Source organism: Nanorana parkeri, unplaced genomic scaffold (genome assembly GCF_000935625.1).
Source record: "Nanorana parkeri isolate BGI_ZX_2015 unplaced genomic scaffold, ASM93562v1 scaffold416, whole genome shotgun sequence".
NCBI lineage: Eukaryota > Metazoa > Chordata > Amphibia > Anura > Dicroglossidae > Nanorana > Nanorana parkeri.
Window position 1 is genome coordinate 710,421 of NW_017306684.1, and position 19,794 is coordinate 730,214.

General features: G+C 40.3%; 2 protein-coding genes across 2 annotated transcripts; both read left to right on the forward strand.

The window, feature by feature from the left end:
• The first annotated feature begins 4,908 nt into the window (after positions 1–4,908).
• Positions 4,909–5,853, forward strand: LOC108789719 (olfactory receptor 11L1-like). Its single transcript, XM_018559801.1, has one exon. It carries the CDS (start codon positions 4,909–4,911, stop codon positions 5,851–5,853), a length of 945 nt encoding a protein of 314 aa, XP_018415303.1.
• A 9,035-nt stretch (positions 5,854–14,888) lies between these two features.
• LOC108789720 (olfactory receptor 11L1-like) lies at positions 14,889–15,824 on the forward strand. The gene has a single exon (XM_018559802.1). It carries the CDS (start codon positions 14,889–14,891, stop codon positions 15,822–15,824), a length of 936 nt encoding a protein of 311 aa, XP_018415304.1.
• Positions 15,825–19,794: the final 3,970 nt, after the last annotated feature.

Sequence of the window (19,794 nt, forward strand, 5' to 3'; positions counted from 1 at the left end):
AAACAAAGCTAAAGGAGGTCCAAAAAAATATTAGAGTGTGTGACCTATTTTTTTTATTTTTGGCAAGGCAGCGTATATACTGTATAGTAAATTTTTTGATGGGGGTTCTGGATCTGGTCAGATAAAACCTAATTCTGACCTCCCATGCAGCTCTGCAGTATTTAATATATCGCTATCACAGTGACCGCTTGCTGCAAGGAGCCACTGGAGAGAGCAGCAACAGCTCTGCTTGAGCGTGCATACTCAGAGAATGTGCTGTGACATCACTCGTGGGCATAAGGTACTGACTATGGAGTTTGTTTAACCGTTTATTTTTTTCTCTATAAGTTGAACTCAATGGACTTGTGTCTTTTTTCAACCTGACTAAATATGTAACTGTGTATGTGATGTCACATCACTTCAAATGCAAATACAATGCAGAAGCATTATGTTTACAGTAACCTGTTACAAGAACTTCTTTGTGGCACTGTGTAGCAAGATCTGAAGCCTAGTACTTCATGCCTGCTGTCACTGACAGCCAGCAGTTTCAGCCTATATGCCAGTTGACTGAAGTCCCTACCGACATGCCCCCTGGGACCCTGAGGATCCCCTAACTCCAGGCGCCATTTTAATGAATAGCTACTGTCCCTCTGCCATTTTTAAAAAGCATCTGAGACTCAAATTTGTAGTATAGAAACAATACTTTAATGGCTATCTATATTAACAGTAGGTGCATCCAAAACGTTTTGTTTGTTTTCGGATAGAAGAAGGGTTACAATCTGTGTTAGCCAGGAAGTGAAGGTAAATCTCCAAAACAGACAAAAAAGTTTTAGAGTAGAGTATGGGCAGACTGGAACCCTCAGCAGCTTTTTATTGCTGTCCGTGTCCCTGTTGCTTTCCCTCACTTTGTTTTCACTGGGAAATCGATGGACATGTGTCTTTTTCAACCTAACTAAGTATGTAACTGTGTAACTATGAGACAGGAAGTGAGGACAAAATCTTATCCGGACATACACTTTAAAAGTTTCGTTCTATCCAGATTAGACAAATCTACATACAGATATTAAAGTAACCTAAACAATTCCTTTTTCTTATTCATCTAGCAGTACCTGTGCAAAGAGGATGTTGTAGGCTTGGTATACTTTCTTCTCTCATGCTGCAGTTCTCTATCAATCTGTGAACATGCTGTGTAAAAATCCACTTTACCTTCAAAACTCTAATATTTTGGTTTTATTTTTTTCAAATACTTTGTATCTTTGTAGTTTACATACAAGGACATCATCCCTTCTTTTGTGATTGGTTGATTTTTTTTTTCCATTGGCTGAGGTTTGAAAAAAACTTCAAGCCAAGGGAGAAATATAAAGAGAGTAAAAGAAAATAAATCAAAGTAAAGTGAAAAAAACCAACAGCCTCTATGTACAGGTACTTTTAGCTTAGGTACAAAGTGGAATGGCACGGGTCACTTTAGGGAATATAAGAACAAAATCATAAATCATCAAATCTGATATAAAAGACAAAATTACAATTTATGCTTATATTTGAAATATATTCAGCCCGATCTTAGCTACAGTCATATCGTTGTATCTCATATAGGCAAAACAATATCAATTCAAAGAGCCATTTTGAATGTTGCAAATACTTCTTTATCTCTCATGTGGCCAATTCATCATGAAAGCAAGAGTTCTCTTTAGAGATTTTTTTTATATTAACAATCTTCCGGGTCCCATGACTAAAATATTTGTAAATAAATATAAAGCTGAGAAAACAATATAAAAAGGTTCATGTACATTTATCATACATATCACATAGTATTCGACCTGAACATGACTATCTCCGTGATTCACTGGGACTATAGAGATTATTTCATTTCTTTCTAACACAATCAAATATTTATAACTTTATGACTAAACAAATGCAATGAAAAATGTACAACCTACTTTATTCTATCTGGGATCTTTGAGACTAAAATTATGCTTTTGTTTCTTTGTTGGTTTTATTCTTTCACTCAAGGTTTTTATTAGAATATCAATGTAACTGGGTTTCTTATTTATTAATAAAGACTTTACATATTGACAGGATTTACAGCTTACCCATTTCAATTGTCCATATAGTAAATTAACTAGAAAGGTGTTCAGTTTAAGTTCACATGAATATATGTGGAGGGGCACACTTTTTAAGCGGAGAAAAATAAGTTAAACTTTGCATATGGATTGTGTTTTATAAGATCTGTGTCCTTGTAAGTGATATTTTACGATCTCTAAAAATTAAAAAAAAAAGGTCCACCACATGAGTTGGTTTTAGTCAACTCAATAAACTGTTTCAAAAACAGGCTGAATGTGTTTCTAAGGGTACAAAATACGAATGGCTACTAACACTCTGAAGGAATAATATTGTACAGGGTTGATCCAGGGAATTATCCAAATGCCTTTAGAAATCAGGCAGGATTTTTTTTTCATGTTGGAACAAATGAGACATCACTTTATAAGGGTTTTTTTTCCTTTCTTTGGATTAACTCTGGGTTTTCGTTTTTTTTTGGGGTTGAATTTAAAGACGATGGGGGATTTATCGAAACTGGAGCAGAAAAATCTGGAGCAGTTGCCTATGGCAACTAATCAGCTTCTCTCTTCAGTTTGTTCAGTTGAGCTTTGATAATGAATGGTGAATGCTGATTGGTTGCCATACATATCGTGTTTCCCCGAAAATAAGACACTGTCTTATTTTTTGGGGGGCTCAAAAAAACACACTAGGTCTTATTTTCGTAATAGGCCTTATTTATTTATTTTTATGCACAACACTTCAATCCACACTTATTCATGTACAACAGTCTACATGTATTCATGTACAAAAATATGGTGATCAGGGCAATCAGGGGTGCCGTACTTTTTCTAGGGGGTGCCGTATCTTTCTAAGAACAATTTGCTAACCAATCGCTGGCCAGAATAAGTGAAGCATACTTTCACTATCGATTCCTCACAGGTGGAGTGCATTTGGTATCACTCCGCCTGTGACAGGAGCCGGCGCTATAGAGGAGGCATCGGCTTATGTGGCTCTGCTCCCTCCGCTGCCGCCTCGCTTCCTCTAGCGCTGGCTTCGTTGGCACCACTGATTCTCTCCTGCCACTTCCGCAGCTCTTCAAGTTCCCCCTTAGGCCACCACCGGCCCTGGGAATGGTCACAACTAGGTCATATTTTTGGGGTAGGTCTTATATTTTAGCAATTCCCAAAAATAGTACTAGGTCTTATTTTCGGGGGAAACAGGGTAGATGCTCCATATTTTGTCTGCTCCAGTATAGGTAAATTCCCCTACGTACATATATAAAAAGACACATGTCCATCGATTTCCCAGTGAAAACAAAGGTGTCTTCCACCTTTCTATATACGTACATATAGAACAAGCATGAAGCTTCAGAATTTTAAGTAAATGACCTAGAAAATATGAAAGACAGTGGAGCAGCATAAAATACAGATAGCAGTTTTAGAAGGAGAAGCCAACTTACTCACATCTTTTACTACAGGTTTCCTTTAAATTATATTCTTGTTGGAGCTACTAAACATGTTTCTTGGTCCTAATGATATTTGTTTCTCAATATTTGTTGTTTTTTTTAGATTTGAAGACCACTAAACCTAAATGCACTTGTGCAGATGAAATAAAGAAACAAGAATTAGCTTTTCACATGATTGGATAATTAAAGCAAATCTTCACAGAATATATAAAGTAAAGAATTTCAACATCTTTAGTGATTCAGCTTCATTACATAAGGGGCAACAACATGAGAAATGTTCGTTGAAGGTTAAAAATTATTGCTCCCGGCAATTGCATGTATTTATATTATTTTGTTACATTAACTCTGCTCATATATTTTTTTTAAAAGCAATTACATTTTTCAGTATATTTTTTGTGTCTCCTGGCCCTTTCAGTGGAATTTATTTTGTTTACCTATAATTAACCTTGCTGAAACCTTCGTACAAACAAGGTCTGTAGGCCGGGTGCATTTGGCTATAAAATGTTACTTTATTGTTATCTGAGACTTGGCTCAGATTTTTAAGGTATTGTATGATTTTTCTCATTTATTGTTATAATTCTTTCTTTCTTTCTTTCTTTCTTTCTTTCGTTCGTTCTTTCTTTCTTTCTTTCTTTCTTTCTTTCTTTCTTTCTTTCGTTCTTTCTTTCTTTCTTTCTTTCTTTCTTTCGTTCTTTCTTTCTTTCTTTCTTTCTTTGTTTCTTTCTTTCTTTCCTTCTTTCCTTCTTTCCTTCTTTCTTTCCTTCTTTCTTTCTTCTCAGAAAAAAAGGGGATTTCTCATAAGAATTAATTTTGGAAATAGATTCCTTGAAAGCAAACAACAAGTAAGCAAATATACAGGGTAGTAAAAAAATTAGCAGATACCATTTTCAGCAAGTTTCAGATAAAATATGAATGTAAAGTATATGCAAACCCTAACAATAAATCTGTTGTTTGGTCCTGTTTGGTCTCCTACCGTTCAAAGTTTTTTGTCTTATCTGTTCAGTAAGTACAAAAAATAAAGTGTGGTTGATCCTGCCATAAATCTAATAAATTGCTTACTTCTTGTGCTCTCTTCCTGTGTTAAATTGTTATTAGTTTTTTTCCCCAGCTATTTATTTGGACTACAGAACACTAATCCTATCCTAGGGTGACAACTCTCCTTCTCTATAGTTATGGCATGTTAAGTTAGCTTTGTCACCCTAGGACAGGAAGTGTTTCACTAGCATGAAAACCAGTTTAAAGTATTTGGAAAAAAGCCATGGACACAGCTGCCACATATAAGGGATACCAAGCTTCAATTTATTACAGTTTTGATCTTCAGTTTATATAAACTTTAACCTCTTGCCGTCCGCCCGTAGTAAAAAAACGGACGGACAGCACTGCAGCATCTGCGGGTTGCCGTCTCCAATACATTTTATCTCCAGGAAATGACAAAGGATAACCACACTATGGTAACAGAATTCATACTTTTGGGATTTACAGAGCTTCATAATATCAAAAGTCTGCTATTATCTCTCCTGCTTCTTATTTATGTGGGCACCATACTTGGAAACCTTCTCATTGTTACATTAGTGGCAATTACTCGGCAGCTGTGGTCTCCCATGTACTTTTTCCTCTCCCACCTGTCTCTATGTGATATCCTGATCAGCACAAATGTGGTACCAAAAACTCTTCAGTTCCTTGTTACAGAGAGATGTCACATATCAGTGTCATCATGTTACACACAGTTGTACTTTTTTGGTGCCTTTGTTGCTACAGAATGTAGCCTGTTGTCCGTCATGTCTTATGATAGATATTTGGCCATTTGTGACCCCCTGCACTACTCATCTACCATGAAACGCAGTCTTCCTCGGTATTTGGCTACAATATGCTGGTTGGTTGGTTTTTTTACCTCTATGATCATAGAGATTTTGATAACCTTGTTGGACTTTTGTGGTCCAAATATTATTGACCACTTTTTCTGTGATCTTACTCTTCTTCTAGAGCTTTCCTGCTCTGACACTAAACTGGTTGACATTTGTACCACTATCACAGTCTTTATAATTGGAATCTCTCAGTTACTCTTCGTCATTGTCAGTTATATTTGTATCTTCACATCCATCCTTCGAATCTCTTCCATCACCGGCCGTCAGAAGATCTTTTCAACCTGTAGCTCTCATTTGGCAGTGGTTTCTACCTATTATGGGACGCTCATTGTGCTCTATGTGGCACCAACAAGAGGACAATTAAAAACACTTAACAAAGTTTTATCTCTTTTAAACACAGTCATAACTCCATTATTCAACCCAATTATTTACAGTCTGCGGAATAAAGAAATAAAACTTGCCTTGAGCAAAATTATCTTAAAAATGTCCCCAATTAAAGGAAATTAACTAATCATGTAAATTGGGTGTACCACACATACACACAACCTGAAAAACTTCATCTTACTACTTCAGGCATGTCAGGTATGCCCTGCTCCTCCCCCTCATCTTACTGACCACCGGCAAGTCCCTGCTATCAAAATGTCTACATTTATCAAAATAGGATATGAAAAGCAAACACTCAGACCTGGATGATAATTACAGCATTTTTCAATGATTTACAAACCTAGATGCAATAATATAAAAGGATAAAATTCAAAACAATAACAACCACTTACAAAGCCATCCACAACTCTGCCCCCGGCTATATCTCCAACCTCATCTGAAAGTAACACCCTAACCGTCCCCTCCACTCATCCCAAGACCTCCTGCTTTCCAGCTCCATCGTCAGCTCCTCCCATGTTTGCCTCCAGGCTTTAGAGTCTCTCCCGTCCTTTAGAACTCCCTAACCGAACCTTTCTCCTACTCTGTCTGCCTTTAGGCAATCCATTAATACTCATCTCTTCTGGGAAGCCTATATCGCCTCAACCTAACCACTGAACTATCACTTTCTCAAACAACTCATCCCCACACAGCTACCGTCTCTTGTATCACTTGCTCCTCCATTTTAGATGGTAAGCTCTCACAGGCAGGGCCCTCCTTACCATCGTGTATTGATTTGCATTGTAACTGTAATTTTTCTACTTATATTGTAAAGCGCTGCGCAAACTGATGATGCTATATAAATTCTGAATAATAATAATATTAAAGAAAAGCAAAAGGAAAAAGACGCAATACAGAAAATCTGTGTTAGAAATCTTCTTTATGAACCAAACAATGATTACATATAAATTAAGCTGTTTTTTATATTTACTCATTGTTGGCTTTTATGGATACAGCATGTAGCTTTCCTGTATTGCCTCTTCTTTCTATTCTTCTGTCATGTTCTAATTGCATTTGTCTGCATTGTCAATAAGATGTACAATGTAGTGATGTTATTATTGCTGCATTGTAACCACCCTGCATCTCTACCCTTAGTTATTTTATTTTTTTATCATCAATAGTTAAACTTATTTTTTTTAATTTGTTTTGCTCCTTAATTTTTTTTAGTGGCATTAAAAAACCCCAAATTTTAAAAGGCATTCGTATGTATAGAATAAAATAAATAGCTTGCTGGATCCAGACTCCGGTATTGACACATAGGGGTTGATTTACTAACCTTATAAACACGCCACGAACAAGTATACACCTCTGTAGTGTGTTCCCTCCCAGCATGATCTATTGGTGGAATCTAGACACCTTTGTAGTGTGTACACACCCAGCAGGTGTGTTGTGCAAAGCCCTGCATGAATTTGCAAGGTGATGTTGTGTAAATTAGCTCTATGTTGTGTTGCTTGCGTTGATGAATGCAGGAATGTAAATGCATGAGCTAACCATTTTTGTCTAAACTGTGAAGCAGCATTATATATGCATCATGTGCATGATTTTTCCATATATGGCATTAGTGAAAATATGCTTTTAGAGACTTGCATGCCGCTATTAGAGCGGCGTGTAGCCTATGGCGCATGCTACATGACGCACACGTACGTAAATACATAAAAACGCGCCATAACGGCATGAAAATGTGACACGTTGCTCGTGTTTGGTTGATAAATACGTTTTGCTGTGTAAAAATGCACACGCACCTGGTGCGTGTGTGTGTTTAGGTTAGTAAATCACCCCCATAGTATGCTACAAATGATGTTGCAGTACTGCAAGTGGGCAAAGGTTAGAAATGTCACCGTGGCAGGTGCTGAAATGATTGTGCATTGGATTTCCCTATTCAGCAGCTACTTACTGCTTAATGGTGTTGATTGTTACAACCGATTGTCTACTGTAAGTAATTACATTTTAATGAATTGTTATTGAATTTGTTGTGCAAATGTAAAGCCATGTAAAAACACCCAGAGGAGTGCAAGTTAAAAAAAGAGGACGATGGGCTGTCATTACATGTAAGCAATTGGGCGGAGCATGTGGTGATGTCTCTGCTAGCTCTTCCCCATGTGTTTATATTTTGCCGACACCTGTCAGAATGCCATTCTGCAACGGGAGTTTCTTTTGCGAGCGGTCGGGTCAGGGGGCGTCGTTATTTCAAATTATTTCTATTTATTTGTTCTCTTTTTCATTTTGTCAAGTCGTAGTCATTATGGACAACACTGGACGTTGTGATTGCCCCTGGGTTATGTTGGTGAATCAGTTTTTTGGGTTCTTTTTTTAAAAAATAAAAGACTTGTCAAAATATGGTCTTTTGTCTGGCCTATATTTTTTCTAAAATTTGATTTAACCCTTTAGTGAATGGGTAGGGGTATAAGTACCCCTTACTCATTCACAAGGGGGTGCATTTGGGTGCCCCTTTATTAAAGGGGTGTCCCAATGTGAATACGCCCCCTGCCCGCACCCCCACAACCAAGGCCCGGGGGTTGTGGGGAAGAGGCCCTTGTCCCCATCGGCATGGAGACAAGGTGCTTTTCCAGGGGCAAGCCTGGAAAACCACCCTCCCAGTGCCGAGGGCATGTGGCCTGGTATGGGAGGGAGGGGGCTTGCTAGTCCCCCCTTACCGGCCCTGCCAGGCTTTTGCTCGGATCAAGGGTCTGGTTTGGAATTTTAAGGGGGACCCCATTCCCCCCCCCCCCCTTTTTGGGGGGGGGGGTTCCTACTTAAAATTAATTCCAGACCTTAAGGACCTGGTATGACTTTAAGGGGGAACCCCACACACTTTTCTTTGGGTCCCTCCTCAATATTCCTACCAGACCTTTAAGGTCTGGTATGACTTTTGGGGGAACCCCACAGTTTTAAAAAAAATGTGGTCCCTCCTAACATACCTACCAGACGTAAAGGGTCTGGTATTGTTTGGGAGGGGGAACTTGCATATAAGCCCTCTTAAAGGAGACAATTGTTTTTGAAAGTTCTACCCCCCATAGACTTGCATTGAGTTCGAGTTTGAATGAAAACTTTTTGGATGCTCTAAAGTTCGAATTCGAACCGAACTCGGGCCTGTTCGGCTCATCGCTACTCAGCAGCAGTGAGTCCCACTGATCTTGTTACCTCAAAAAGTGAGGTATACTGGATACACACCCTAGGTACACACATAGGGCTTAAATCATGACTATGATCTATTTCATTTTATTTCATTTAGTTTTTTGCATGACTTCAGTGTCTGGGGTATTTGGTAATCTTACCATCATGCCTTAATTTTGTAGATGTACCTGATATTTTGGATAAAAAGCTATGTTGACAACAGTTGTGACAACTGTCAAATTCTGCCCACACTGGAAAGATATCCGCCGACTTCCTGTTAAGTCTATGGACAGCATCCTCCCCTAGTCATCTACCAGCTCTAAGGCTGTACTTACAACAATTCAGTTCAATAAAAAGCAGTAGAGTAGGATGAGAAGTCGGGACCTCTAGCAGGGAGAGTCTGGAGAGATGAGTATCACCAGCGTCCTCTGTCCCTATGTTAGCAGCAGGTTTACGCATTTCTGGGGCACGCCCCCTTCATCAGAACCTAGGTTTTTATTCAACTGAATTGTGCTCTAAGGAGCTGTCAAAACTTATAGCAGAGATGTGACTCACTCTGCTACCTCAGAAATCAAGAGTTCTTGCTGCACTCCTTACCGGAGGAAAAACGGACCGGTGTGGACGGGTGGGTGCTTGTAGTGGCCACGGATGGCACCGTGAAGAAATATGATAGAAAATAACGCCAACTGGTAGTTGAATGGCAATGTGCTAATAAATCGACTATTGCTTCATTAACCCTTGGAGTGCTGGTGGCGTTATTTTCTATCACTCTGCTACCTCTCTGCTCTCTTCAGATGTCAAATACGGGATTGCTATTTAGCGCTCCCGTACATGTATGTAACGGCTTCATTCTTTCATTAATGAAAGAAAGAAGCTTTTACAAAAGCTTAACTATTTCATCAATGAATGCCTCAATACTGAATCAATCAACTTTTTCCTTGGTGGTGGTTGGAGGTCCACGACCAAGGGAGAAGAAAAATCTGCTACTGACATTCTGCATATGAACCATAAATCACACTGTACACATCTAATAGATTGTGCTAATGTTGACAGCCTACAAAACAAATGCACTCTAATGGAGCCACCAGCATCCTAGCAACAAAGGATGTTAGGTGTCAGAAGCCTCCTAGCATCTTGTGCTAGGATGCAGGTGTCTCAAGCAACCGAGAGTCCTTTTGGCCAGGATGTATGCAGCTTGAGTTGCCTTGTGTCCTTCGTTGCTAGGAGGAAACCAGTTCCTTGCTAGGATGGAGGTGGCTTGAGCTGCCTAGCACCCTAGCAAGCAATAGGGTACCCGTGTTTGCATTTTTGTTTGAAAGAAACATTATTTTTGTGTTAATTTTGAGTTTAATTTATAACAAGTAATTATAGATACAGTTTACAAATTGCATTTTTTTGTGCAGACTTCCTTGCTCCCACATGAGATTGGCCCTGAATCCTCTGTGGTTTCATTAAATGATCACTGCTGATTTTACAGCTTTAAAAAGGCCACGTTGATGCATTTTGTATCCAGAGGCCTTTGTCTGTATAGACAATAAAACTTGCTTATAACAATAGGTCAGAACTAAATAATACGACAGGGTTGATGTTTTTCTTCATATTCCATTACTATTAGATACACTGGTTGTGATTTTTATCTTTGCTTAGTAATGATCTGACATGATAGCTGTGTTTTATACCCATGGTTTAAAGCAAGCTAGCAGCTGTAAGTAGAGATTAAAGCGTATCTAAACCCCAAAACATAGCTGAACTGGAAAGTGAGCTGAATTGGAGAATCTTTCCTAATCGGCTATTTTGGCCTAGATTGTTCACTTCTCCTGCCTTCTCCAAACTCTTCACCCTTTTGTGAATAACCCTGTATGTCTCTCTCTCCCTCTCTCGACCTCTCATCACAGCTCTCCAGCAATCTATGGATAGCTGGAGAGCTGTGATGAGAGGTAGAGAGAGAGAGAGAGACATAGAGAGAGCAGGACTGTATTTGCAGGTACTGTCAATACAGTGCTGAAAATCAGACTTTTAAAGGTCAACTCACTCCTACCCCTCAGTATAACCTACAAAGAAATATACCTTTATACCCAATCCAGAGACCCCCCCATGTCATGTCTTGCACAGAACTACAAAGCCTTTGCCTAAAAGAAGCCTCAGCTGGACCTCAATCTATTGTATATAAACTCCATATATAAAGTTGATATTGCAACTAAATCTACTACGGTTTCTGTCACTATTTAATGCTTATATCTTTTAAGAAGCCGATATTGCCAACATATGATTTCTGATCTAATTTATTGACCTACAACTTTATTCGTCCACTTCCACATATTGTTTTTTTACCACAGTATTTATTTTATATATCTGTTTTGATTTCTTTATCACATATTTTTTATTTATTAGGATGTATCTCTATCACCCGATCTGTATAACATTGCGGTTTTAGATGTACCAAATGCACAGCTTCATATTAGCTGTTATTTAGCTGCTATGTAAGGTCGTTACGATCACTCTCACTATTTCTCAATTTATTTGTTATAATAGTTTCATACTATATTATTTTTGACATATTTTTGATTGGGGATTGATGTTTTTTACGCATTCACACACCAATTTCCTCTTCATACACTCTATTAACAATTATCGTTCCCCGGGCTGTGTGAAGACGCAGTTCTTCTCACAAACTACTCACTTGAGAACACCTAATTCACCACATTAAGAACCTATCCAACCACTGATTATTTAACTATATAAGTTGGTCAACCTTTAGCGCTGTGTTTCTACTTTTTATCTACTATCAAGGTGGTTCATCCACTTTCTCTCATAGCTGCTTTAGGATCAATTACAATTTAGTTAGCTCCAGGAGCGCAGAATTCTATTTCTTTTATATCTTTTATATATAAACTCCAGCCTCATTACGGGCAGTGCAGTGGCTTAGTGGTTAGCACTTCTGCCTTGCAGCACTGGGGGTCCCTGGCTCAAAAATCCTGGTCAGGACACTATCTTAAAGAGTGTGTTCTCCCTGTGCTTGCATTGGTTTCCTCCAGATACTCAGTTTTCCTCCCACACACCGAAAGACATACTGGAAGGTAAATTGGCTCCTGTCTAACATGCCCCTGTATGTGTGTACAATAGGGACCTTAGACTGCAAGCTCCTCGTGGTGATGGACTGATGTTAATGTGCACTATGTGAAGCACTGTGTAAATTGTCAGCAATATATAGATTCCTGTAATAAATACATTAAATCCTGTGGCTGGGTCTGTACTCCTGTGGATGGCGTGTGTTCTCCATAGATGGTGACTGAACATTGTTACACGGGGACGGGAACTGTGTTACTGGCCAGATCTCTAGGTAAAAATAAATGAAAACAAGGCTGTATAAAAGAAAACAAATGCAGCCCCCACGTCTAAGGATTGCTGCACTAAGGTTTATTATATTACATTTTTTGTTCTTGAGTTTAGATACATTGTAAGCACAGCAGCCATTGCAGCAAATAGGTACACAGAGAGTTATATCTCCTTATAGCTTGATTTTCTAATCAACCCATGCAACACATGCAAGATAACAGCATGGGCAGTTTATATGTATGGAAACAACAAGGTATGAGCTGGGATATACTATATAGCTAGGCAACTGGAAATCACATAGTATTATTATTATTATTATTATTATTACTGTTGCTGTTGTTGTCATTAACATAGGAACTCAATAAATCTGTTGGCGTGTGAGCATATTGTCTGCTGAAAATGTTGTCAGGCCAGGTCAGTTGATAATGCAGTGTTTTTGACACTCATTGAGTAGTAAAACATGAGCTCTGAGGTTTGGTGACATGGTGTGTGTAATTATAATATCACAGGATTTATGAAAACAATATAAAGTACTATTCACTCGATCCAACTTCTTTTTTTTTTTTCAAAGCAAGCCGCCAGGTGCAGATTAAACACAAGACGGGAACTATTATTATTACAGAAAAGGTGATACGGGTTGATGGATTTTAGTAACGCATGTTCCATAGAGACTTTCATAAGGAATTTTATTTCACATGATTTGAAAGGAAAGAAGAGATTTGTAAATTGATAGCTGAATTAAGAGTCTTGTATGTGCATATAAGGAGATAGAAACATCTATTGCAGATCCAGTTAATGGGAAAGAGAATTTAAAGTGGACCTAGCATACTAATGTATACAGTATTTTTCATATTTAGTGCATGAATATCAGCACTTCTCTGACTAAAGTAATTAAGAATGTTCAATTTACAATCTCATGTTTAGATGACTAATTTGTATTGAGATTGTAGTCCATTATGAGAGCGAGCTTGGAGCGGTGGCTACTTTACAACACACACAGGGACCATGGGGAACAAAAGTAGCCCCCCTCCAGAAGGAAGGACAGTGTCAGCACCAATTCAGAGATGATTGGAGGATCTACAGCCGAGTGATACACATTAAAATACATTGTTGTTGATAGTTAATGTACTTGTATTCCTTTTTTAACATTTAACACAAGAGGTTAGTGTCACTTTAAACAAATAAGGGTCAATGTATATTAATTTGCTTTTCTCTCCAGAAGGACAGAGCCATCTTTGTCTAGCCTTTTATCCGTGGTCACCATCTACTTCCTAGACAGATTTCATATGTGGATTCTCACACAAGTATTCCTCTTTGTCCCTTTAAAAACTAAATGGTAGCAGGCCTGAGCCAAGGCAAAAAACTGATTTTTCCAACTCAAGAAACGTTTGGACAATTTCTTGAGGGACCGTAATATCCAGGGATACCAGTATCCCTAAGAATGAGATGATGCGTGGACCTATATGGGTTGGACTTGATGGACGTATGTCTTTATTCAACCCCAAATACTATGTAACTATGTAACTAGACTGTGATGCCGGCTCGGAGATGACACAGTCATGTAAATTTTGGCGTTTGTGCAGTTCTTGTTCACAAATGTCTGACACAAAACAGCCTAATCTTCAACCTCTCATCTTGTCAGCTGCTATAAAGATACAATGTTAATAACAGGGTTGAAGGAGACTGAAGAAAATGCTTCCTGATGACATTATCTCAACCATGGCAAAGTCTCTGGACTGGAGCTTAGGGATAGCTTTTTATGATAAAAGGTCGCAGAGTTTCAGACAAATGTTGCTGAAACATATCATTCTGGCAGACTTGTAAAGTTGCTGAAAATAGTAATTGCACTATTTAGGCAACACAAACCATTTCTTAAAATCCTCACATATGATTAAATGGGAAAACGAATTGGGAACCACCTTATCTGATTCTCAATGGGAACAAGCAATCCAGATCTCCTACAAAGCCACGCATTGCTCCTCACACAGGGAATCCTTCTACTAGTGAAATTCTCCAGCACAAATTCCCCTCATTGCTGGCGAATGTGTGGTGAGGTAGGATCTCTGGTGCATATTTTCTGGCAATGTAAATCTTTTTGGAATCAGGTTTTCCAACTCATATCCCAATTTCACCAGGTAACACAACCCCATCCAGTGCTTCTCCACATAGGCCTAAATGTATTCCCTCCCTCTTCTAGATCTATTATCATACACATACTGTATGCAGCCAAAATATTAATAGCCCGAAAATGTCTCTCACCGTCTCCTCCTAACCTCTCTGAAGTTATTCAATTGACAAACCTACAATGTTCTTATGAACGTATGTTCTCTTATAAGAATCATACATATGTGATATTTTATGGTCTCAATGGCTTCAGAAGCCATATTGCACCCTGTGACTGATTGGTTGGTTTTTGTGTTCCCTGATTCCTTTCCTTCCCCAACCACCACCACACATGCTTACTATTATATTTGTATTGCAGTGTCAAACCAGCTGACTTTTGACGATGGTGTTCTGTACCTTGTTATTCCAATGTATATTGTACTTACTCACTGTTAAAATCCAATAAAGATTTATTGAAAGGAAAATAGTAAGTCAACAATATTATCTGAATGAAAGTGCAGTTTAACTTCTCTTTTTCTTTGTAGTGGCTACCTTACCCAAGGCAGAATATGCAGTGTAGCAATTTCAGCCAAGTGACCAAAATTGTTCTGTTGGGTTTTCAGAATCTTCACCGTCTAAAGAGCATATTATTTCTCCTACTGCTAATCATCTATTGCATAACCCTATTTGGAAACCTGCAGATCATCCTACTGGTGTCATCAAGCAAGAACCTCCAAACACCAATGTACTTCTTTCTCACTCAGTTAGCCTTTTCAGACATCTTACTGAGCAGCTCTATTGTACCCAATATGCTCTGTGTGGTATTGTATGAAGGAACCACCATAACATTTCAGAGCTGTCTTACTCAATTCTATTTTTTCACGGCCTCCGAAGCCTTGGAGTGTCTTCTGCTTACAGTCATGTCCTACGATCGATATCAGGCCATCTGTAATCCTTTACATTATTCATCTGTTATAAATTTTCTATTTTGTGTTAAAGTAATTATTTTGCTTTGGGCATTTATTTTTATAATCATACTGATGATCTCATCATCGATGAGTCATTTACAATTCTCTGGGTCAAATGTCATTGACCACTTCTTCTGTGACTTTGCTCCCCTTCTTGATCTGTCCTGTTCAGACACATTTGTAGTTGAAATGGAAAGCATGCTACTGGCTATCCCCCTTGTTCTTTGTCCTTTTGCTATCATTACAGTTTCCTACATTTATATTGTCTTCACCATCCTAAAAATTCCATCGGTTACTGGGAGGCAGAAGACGTTCTCAACCTGTAGCTCTCATTTGGCCGTGGTGTCTCTATATTATGGGTCACTAATTAGCATCTATTTATTTCCAAACCAAACGAATATAAAGAAGGTCCTTTCTCTGTTCTATACTGTAATAACACCTCTGCTTAATCCTGTAATATACAGCCTAAGGAACACGGATATAAAACAGGGTCTTGCAAAAATATTTTTTTCACTTAAAGCTGAACTCTTGGCTTAAACCTCTTCCCCTCACCCCCTCAACCAAAAAAAATAAAATAGTAATAATTGTTGGGTTAGCTTTAAAGAACCCTGTGTTATATCCGTAATATAAAAGGGTTCTAGTCTGTTGTTGGAGTCTTGTGGACTACACTGTGTGACATCAATGAGCCAATGCATTTATCTCAATGGCAAAACAGACAAGGAAAAGTATTTAGTGAGGATTCCAAGCATTGTTTTTGTAAGTATTTTTGATATTCTGTCTTTAGTTTATTTTGAAATAGTGTATATGTTAGCCACACAGCCTTCACTGGAGTGCATGTAGATAGAAGGTGGTTTTAAGAAGGTGGCAGGAGTTCAGCCACACTGACAATTTACATGTCCTTTGGTTCGGGTTTATATCTGCTTTCAGTAGTGTTGAGCAAACAGTCTTGAAAACCATGTACATGCACAGGCGCACCTGAAGATTAAAAATTTTGCTATTCTCCTAAATATTTGCTTACAGATTCATTTGATCTGCAAAAATCATTCTGGGTTCCTAAACTATGTAATTCTCTGCTTATCACAACAAATCTGCATGGAAATATTCGGGAGGATTGAAAAGAGAATAACCAATAATTCTCCCAATGCAATCCCTCTCTTAGCATCTCCAATCTCTCAATGTGTTGTATATGGGGGCCACCATGGATACTTACTATGGCCATAGAAACATATGGGGCAGTGGTGCATGTGAACACGCCGGCTTGTAGGATTAGTTCCCCGATCCTTGCGGTGCTGTTTGGAGGTGGTAAGAGGGCATACTGACCTGCGGAGATATCCAAGAAGGAGAAGGGCAAGCTGGGTGGCCTCGCGGTCCAAGATGGCAGCGGTGGCGGTTCACAGGCCCCGCTCCGGACCCCGACTAAAGTGGCTGGGGATATGAATAAGGACCCTGCAGCACGGCTGGAGTGCTTTGCCCACCACCCGGACACCCCTAAACAGCAGTGGCTTACCTACTCAGGGGATCGCAGCTCCCGGAGAGAGTCCATAGGAGACCCCAACATGTCTGACTCAGAGGGCCCGTATGATCCTGTGGTGACTGTGAGTAATGCATTTAAGGCTGCTGAAGGCCTCAAGCCCCCCAAGGCCAAACTTAAGGCGGCTGAGCCCACTATTGCTGATGTGTATTCTGCTCTCCAACACTGCATTGACTGCCCTCACGGAGCATGTTTGCTGTTGAGAGGGCTCATAGAGTCCCGTCACGTCCCCTGCCACCTGGGAACCCCCCTAGGCCTCTGTTGATCTGGCTTCTTAACTACAGAGATAAGGAACGCATACTGAGAAAGGCGAGACAGTTGGGCGAACTATCCCTGGCTGGCTCGAAGGTCATGCTGTTCCCTGACTTCTCTCGGGAGGTGAAAGTACGCAGAGCCAAGTTTCAGGAAGTGAAGAAACACCTGCAACAGCTGCACCTCGCTTATTCCATGATCTACCCCGCTAGGCTCCGTGTGGTGGCGAACGGCGAGACCCACTTCTTTGATCACCCTGCGCAGGCCTCATCCTGGCTGGAAAAGATTGCTCACCGCCGAGGTCCGGATACTTGATCATCTCTGCCTTGTTCTCCGCCTGAGGCTATTTTTCTTCTGGCGCTCCTTCCAGTTCTCTACAAGCAGCATACAATTTGTTTTTTCTCGCAAGGTGGCCCATATGCCCCCGATGTTGTGGGGAGGGGAGCTTTGCTCCCAGGTTTCTAGACATCCATTCACCTGATGGAGTCACTGTTGTCAACATGCACCGGGTTGTCCCTGGAGTTCAGGGCTGCTGCTACCTTTCCCCGAAGGTTTCCCTGCGTGGACAGTTTTTACCGGTTTCTCCGTTTGTTGTTCCTTAAATTACTTTTTTCTTTTTTTTTTGTTTGCTGGATTTTTTTTCTGTTTTGTTTTTTTTTTGTTTGTTTTTTTTCCCACTTGAGGTATTCTACAATGTGCAGCCACAGTTGGACACATTTTTGCTCACATGTTTGTATATGCCTATGTTTTCCAATGCATGACATGTCTTTGAAATGCCGGATCACCTAATTAATCTGGTCTCCTGGAATGTGAGAGGCCTGGGGGACACTGTGAAGAGAAGATCTGTTTTTTTAGTCATATTCAGCGTAGTAATCCCTCCATTATCTGTTTGCAGGAGACACATCTAACCTCTGATACCTCTGGTACCCTGAACAGATGTTTCTGCCAGGTTGGCTACCATTCCTGTTACTCCACCTACTCGAGGGGGGTCTCCATAATTATTCATAAAAACTTGCCGTTCCCCTGCACACCGGTGAGGGTGGATGCTGCGGGGAGGTATGTGTTCCTACACTGCCACATTTATGAGTTGAACTGTGTTGTTGCCTCTGTATACATTCCGCCACCGTTCTTCAGTGATGTACTTAAAGACCTTGCTCGGTTTCTGGCTGATAAGCTGCCACTTCCGGTCCTGGTGTTGGGGGACTTTAATAACATCATGAATGCGGGCATGGACAGGTTTCCACAACCTTCACCCAATGTACCTGTCCAGAACACTCCGTTTAGTAACCTATGTTCGGAAATGGGGCTGCTGGATTTGTGGCGACTGTCCAACCCTGCTAACCTGCAATATACCTGCTACTCCAAATCTCATAACACTCTTTCGCGGATTGACTACGCCCTGCGAACGTCAGAGCTGGTGCCTTACACATCGCGAGTTGAGATACACTCTAGATGTCTGTCCAACTCTCTCTGGGTAGGCCCCACTCGATGCTTCCCTGGCGTCTCCATCCCTACTGGCTGACACTGTTTACAGATAATGCATCACTGGAGAACGATATTTCCTTCTTCCTGTCGGTGAATATCCCTTCTGCGCCCATGGGTGTGGTCTGGGATACATTGAAAGCCTATGTCAGGGGTGCATTGCTTAAGAATATCTGCTCTGTTAAGTCTAGGTCTAGGCGTGAACTGGATTTGGCTTATCAGACAGTGGCAGATAGCGAAAAGGTGTTTATAAGCAGCCCCAGTGAGGGTACTGAGGGCGTCTGGCAGGTGGCTCAGCGCCCCCTATCTACTTTGTTGACAGCACAATCTCAGAACAAACTGTTTTTCACTAAGCGGGTGTTTTGGGCGGAGGGGGATGCGGCAGGTAAACTTCTGGCTCATCTAGCTAGAGCACAGCAACCCACCTCGTATATCGGGGTTATTTCTGACCCGCTGGGGATCACTCATTGAGATCAGGGGAGGATGTCGGACATCTTTAGTACATTTTATGCCTCCCTGTATAGGACGAGGACGGACTATCCTGAGTCGGAGCTGGATGATTATTTAGATAACATACCTATACCATCCCTTGCGGTGGCTGACAGATTGGAATTGGAGGCTCCCATTACTATGGAGGAACTGGAGTTGGCAATGGCTAGTCTCCCGAGCGGGAAGGCCCCCGGGCCGGACGGACTTCCTATTGAAGTATATAAGACCTATCCCACGGCACTACTCCCTACCCTTCTGGATACTATTAACAATGCCTTCATTGAAGGCATCCTCCCTGCTTCTATGTATGAGGCCACCATCACTGTTCTGCCAAAAAAGGGGAAAAGTCAGCTGCTGCCGGAATCATACAGGCCTATCTCTCTATTGAATACCGACATTAAAATTTTAGCTAAGGTTCTCGCTGCTAGGTTGTCAAAAAAGATTGCTACGGTGGTACATTCAGATCAATCTGGATTTATCCCCCATAAATACACTGCTATAAATATACGTAGAGTATTTTTGAACATGCAGCTCCCAGAGCACTGCTGGCTTTGGATATTGCCAAGGCATTTGACAGTGTGGAATGGCGGTACCTGTGGGCGGTCCTGATTGCCTTTGGCTTTGGTCCTAACTTTTGTAAATGGGTCCGTTTACTGTACCACCACCCCTCTGCTAGAATAAAAATTAATGATTCCCTGTCTGCTGCCTTCCAGTTACAGCTAGGCACTAGACAGGGCTGTCCCCTGTCCCCTT

What these genes read in the sequence shown, in the direction of transcription:
- LOC108789719 (XM_018559801.1), top strand. Translation starts at nt 4,909, where the DNA reads ATGACAAAGGATAACCACACTATGGTAACAGAATTCATACTTTTGGGA.
- LOC108789720 (XM_018559802.1), top strand. Translation starts at nt 14,889, where the DNA reads ATGCAGTGTAGCAATTTCAGCCAAGTGACCAAAATTGTTCTGTTGGGT.